Below are 5,079 nucleotides of genomic sequence, written 5' to 3' on the forward strand. Positions count from 1 at the left end.
AACTAATATCTGAAGTTTGTGCTTAATATTACCTTCCAACGCGGATTTTAGCCTTGTAATTTGTAATAAAAAGATCGGTAATTTGTGCTTCATACAGATACCTTTCATACAGAGTTTAGCCTTATTCTAGACAAACAGTGCAGGCGAGCGTTAGGTGATTCAGCACCTCTCTGGTTGTATAATGAGATCATATATATATATATATATATATATATATATATATATATATATATATAATATATATATATATATATATATATATATATACAATTCCCTAAACCACGCACAAAAAAAACCACGCAGAAGCTACTACCATTTTGAGATGATCAAGTATTTCCTCTGCATAATATCATTCTATATAGAGAAGCTATTATCCATATATAGATGTCAATCTGATATCCTTTAGAAAACAATGACAATGCGAGCTGAAACGACAGGCAGACATTCACAATAATTTACATCAAAAGTGGTATAACAACCGCCTAAAATAGACAAAAAAAACTTCTTTATGTTTCGCCTGTTTGTTTTGTAGGGCCCACAGCAATTAGTTTTAACTGCAAGATGTGGAGTTCCAGCGATTCCATCAATTTTTGAAGTGCTGCATTGCACCGTACGTATCGTATCGTGTATCATGATTGACTGTGTGTTAATATCTTGTAACTTCATCTTATGGTTTTGGTCTAAAGTTTGTTAGAAGATCTAAGAACACTATAAAAAAGCTATTGCATATAATATTATCATAGTAATAATCAATCACTCAAAAGTTATTAATACATTTAAGTATCATTCTACAGAACTTACGCATGGATGTCGCGTTAATCTTTGTAATGAAACAAAGACAAGCATAAAATGCGGATTAAAATAGTGACCAGTTTTGAACAACAACTGTACAGAGTCTTTTATTGAAGTGCATTTGCGTGCCAAGTCCCAAGATGTCATTATTAGACTTATTACATGAACTCCACATTCTTATATAATTTTTAATTACTTCACTTTAAAGTTTTTTTCTTTAAATATATTTCATTGTATATGTGAATATTTTTGGACGTTAAGAGTAACTTTAGTTAAGACGAATATCTGTAAATATTGTCAGTATATTGCATTAGTTTAAAGTAAACATTCAATTTATCGAAATGTAGGTAGCCGTCGTTTTACAGTAACCTGCGCTTTTTTTTGAAGCACCTGCCAATCTACTGCTTTTATTTATAAACTTTCTCTGGCTACAAGCATGGAATACAACGACATTCTGGTTCACAATAACGGAGCTTGGGCGGGCCAGATCGTAGTTTACTGAAATCGAAGGCCAAAGCTTTGAACGAGATGTAAGAGGCCGACTGACTCTCGCGCGGGAACTTGCACATGCACTTCATCAACCAGAATAGGCTGATCCTTAACCAACTATTCAGCTTTGTAATTAAGTTAGAAATGTGGGTTGGCTTTAGAAGCTCGCGCCATATCTTGTTTGTTGTTTAAGGCGTTTACGCAATAGTCAAGTTGGTCTTTTCAATACTTGAAATATTTATCATCAACATTTAGTAAAATTTTCGAACATTATACTTCTGTGAACAAGATCTTACAATTAACCTAATAAATACACTAATAATTCGGCATGTGACATAGTGCAAAATACAAAAATTAGTCATGCTGTGGCCTGACAGACCAGTAGACTAAATCCAGATGTTATAATAAGTTATACGGGAATATACCCCGTATTATTACCACGGATTATACCTCCCTGTTTAATATTAAATAGCAAATGTCAGTAAAGCAAATAATTAATTTCTGTAGATTTTCAAATAGCTATACTAATTGTCCAATTACAATGCTCACGTGAACGCTTGTCACGTGAACGGCGTTTGACTAGCATCTATTTCAATGTCATTCAGTACACTTTTTGTAGATAAAATATTACGAAGTTTAAACAATTGCAGAAACTTGCTGCTGCCTTCCACTGCTATTTTAGATAGTTAGGAAGTGTCTGTAGACTCGAGGGTATTATAAAAGGGCTCGTGTTGTGTATTGTAATATTGCGAGGCATCCTTTTGATCATCGCGGTTTTGAGCAGGATTGATAAAAACGTTTCCCCGTTGCGGAGATGTTACAGGACTTTTAGATTGGATTTGAGCGTTTGAACGCGAAAATTGAGTGTTCTGTTGATGACTTGGAATTCCTGCTCCTTGAAATTGTGTGTTCTGTAAAGATACGGTTCCCGCTTGAGAGCCGGCATTGGCCGAACGCGTTCTTTTGACGTACCAAACACAGCCACCAGAACTCCAACAGCAGTAAAAAATACAACTAGGCTTATAGTGAGAACAGCGATTAGCCATGGCGGAAAAGAGTTGGTCGAGGATGCTTTGCTAGTTTGTACTGCGCATTTGTTACTCGAGCCGCAAGTTTCGCCCGGGCCACCACATTCCTTGGTCGTTCTGCAAAATTTCCCAATGCAGTTTACACTGCACACGCTGATTTTATCACTATAGCTCTGTCCTTCTTTACAACAGTAATGCCCGGTGCTGCAGTTCGAGTTAGTAATACATCCAGAACAACCACGATCAACACATTTATTAGAGATACAACATTCATTTCGAGCCCCACAATCCCGGTCTGTAGTACAAAGCTCACCAACACAAGTTTTAGCACAGTTATCTCCCCAATACCTCTGCCGCTTGTTGCAACAATATTCGTCTAGATTGCATTCAGAATCCGATGCGCACTTTTCACTACAGCCTCGAGTGCATTTCCCTGATCGACAACACTCTTGTTGGCCAGCGCAGTCATCGTTGGAATTGCAGGTTTGGTTGATACAGTTGTCGCCGCAGACAGTTTGATCCAAAGGTAAAGTGTTTTTACAACAAACATGACCAATATTACAGTCTGAATTTTTAGCACATCCATTGCAACCTTTTCTGACGCATTTGTTTGACCGGCAACACAATTGATCGCTACAATCACTGTCGTTTGCACAATAGCGATATAAACACGAACTAAACCAGCAACTTCGCTCTTTCACATTGGCGTCGCCTCCTAAAATCATTGAGCCACCGCAGCAACGATAATGAATATAAAGACTTTTACAATCAGCGTGAGTCTTGCATTTACTGGCGCATAACACACGGCCAATATTATCGCAAACTAGCACACTGAAAGCAATCATGAGAATAAACTTCGCCATCACTGAAACAGACGCTTGAACGGAATGCGGGGAGGACAAAGCGCACTCAAAATATGCGCTTCTAAGAAGCTGTGTGTAAATATTAAACTTGCAGATCAGATTTCAAGAAAAGGACCAATGTGCACGAGCATTTGAAACGAAACGAATCAATCGCAAATTGCATAGCTTTTAGAGAGATTTTTTCAATAGCTTTTAGTGGAACGTACAGCATTCACGCGGTGCGTGTAAGTAAAATTCAAACTTGAATTCATTTCAGATGTAATAAGATAATGTTATACTACATTTAATGCGACGATAAGTCGATAACAGCGATAACATAATAATGCATACCGCACATAAATGAACTATGCACCTTCGATCAAAGGCTACGTAGTACTCGGGAAGACCCGACCTGGGTACGAGGGAACACCACACCCAAAATACGCCCTCGTTTGAATCAACAATCAACACAAGCTGTTTCACGGGACGAACATGGGTAGGTTGGGATGATACTGTAACAGCGCTTTATATTTACGATATTTCGCCGGATTTGAAATATGGGTTTGTATCGAATTCATTTGTGAAATTGCGATTTAAACTATGTTTACATATTTTCACCAAATTATTCAAGACAACAGTTCAAACGATTTATTAAGAGAATCTAATATCCGTACAAATTGTAGATTATATCCTTAGACTAGAATTACAAATTGTAAGTGAAACTGCTGCGAGTAAATACACGTAGTACCTTTTCCTTCCCCCAACCATATCTTGGGTAGTCTTCAGGATAGTAATGGCAATATTGCGTGTCAAAAACTTAAACTTGTTTATATTATGATGAACGTATGCAATATTTTATCGCGGTTATGCTGAAGAAGAGAATTCTCCCGGAGTTGAGATCGCACATAAGTTACGTAAGTGCGAATATGAAGTATCACGCATTTGCATAGGATGAAACCGCCGTTCTATGTGTCTATGGTACGTGTGCTCAAAAAATCATCCTGACAAACAAAAATCGCTGAAATCGAGATGCCCGTCAAGAATGTAGGGCTGCTCGCTTCGCTCGCAGCAATCAAACATGGCGATAGAATAAAGGCTGTTTTATTGAAGATTTGCGAATTACTTCGACTTGTATTTAAGACCAGCTGTTTAACAATTTCTGATTACTGAGAACTCACTTACAAAAAGTACCAAATAATTAAAATCATAGTAGACGTCAAGTCCGTTCTGCGCATCGGTTCTGCTCATAACAATGTGAAGGCTCGAGGGCTTTCTAATAAGGCTCGTGGGTAGATTCGTCTGTCTTTTTACTTTTCAATTGGATATCCCTATGATCATCGTGGTTTTGAACAGGGTTAAGATGAGATTTTCGTTCCCTGCTTTAGGAATGTTATATAGCTTTGAGAAACAATGCCTTATTAATCTGGAATTTTTGTCGCGGTTGGCATTTGGATTGCTGGAGTTTTTGTAATTGACACGTTGAAGTTAATTTCGATGAAATGCAGTTGGACTCACCTTTTTTAGGGTCATAATGAAAAACGTTGCAACCTAAATAGCGCTTCCAAAACCTAGGCATTCACCGAAAGGTAACATGCCTATGGTAATTTTTTAACTTTACCAGCTTCCATGATGGTAATGTCTACGTCATGCAGTAATGGAGGGTAAATAAGGATCAAATCCAACAAATTGTTGCGGGGTGGCTTGAGCGATTTGTGTGACTATATACGCCGCGTTTACACTACGTACTTTGACCTGGCCTGGACCAGGCCTAGCCCTAGATGTGAACGTTGTTAAGACCAGCCTGGACCTGGCCTAGGCTACAAAATCCAGGCCAAAAGTAGAAGATGTCCTGGACCTGACCTGGGGAAAGATTTTGGTATGGTGAACAGGCTTTACCTAGTCCTGACAAATTTTGAACTTAATAGTAT

General features: G+C 38.0%; 1 protein-coding gene across 1 annotated transcript; it reads right to left on the minus strand.

Annotated features, from left to right (window-relative positions):
- Positions 1–2,098: 2,098 nt before the first annotated feature.
- LOC114523232 (keratin-associated protein 5-3-like) lies at positions 2,099–3,206 on the minus strand. The gene has a single exon (XM_028544097.1). The coding sequence runs from the start codon at positions 3,170–3,172 to the stop codon at positions 2,099–2,101; it is 1,074 nt and encodes a 357-aa protein (XP_028399898.1). The 5' UTR covers positions 3,173–3,206.
- Positions 3,207–5,079: the final 1,873 nt, after the last annotated feature.

Source organism: Dendronephthya gigantea, unplaced genomic scaffold (genome assembly GCF_004324835.1).
Source record: "Dendronephthya gigantea isolate DGI-Jeju-01 unplaced genomic scaffold, DenGig_1.0 000026F, whole genome shotgun sequence".
Taxonomy (NCBI): domain Eukaryota; kingdom Metazoa; phylum Cnidaria; class Anthozoa; order Malacalcyonacea; family Nephtheidae; genus Dendronephthya; species Dendronephthya gigantea.

Bases quoted from the DNA above. Each gene is read 5' to 3' on its own strand.
- LOC114523232 (XM_028544097.1), bottom strand. From the start codon at position 3,172: ATGGCGAAGTTTATTCTCATGATTGCTTTCAGTGTGCTAGTTTGCGAT.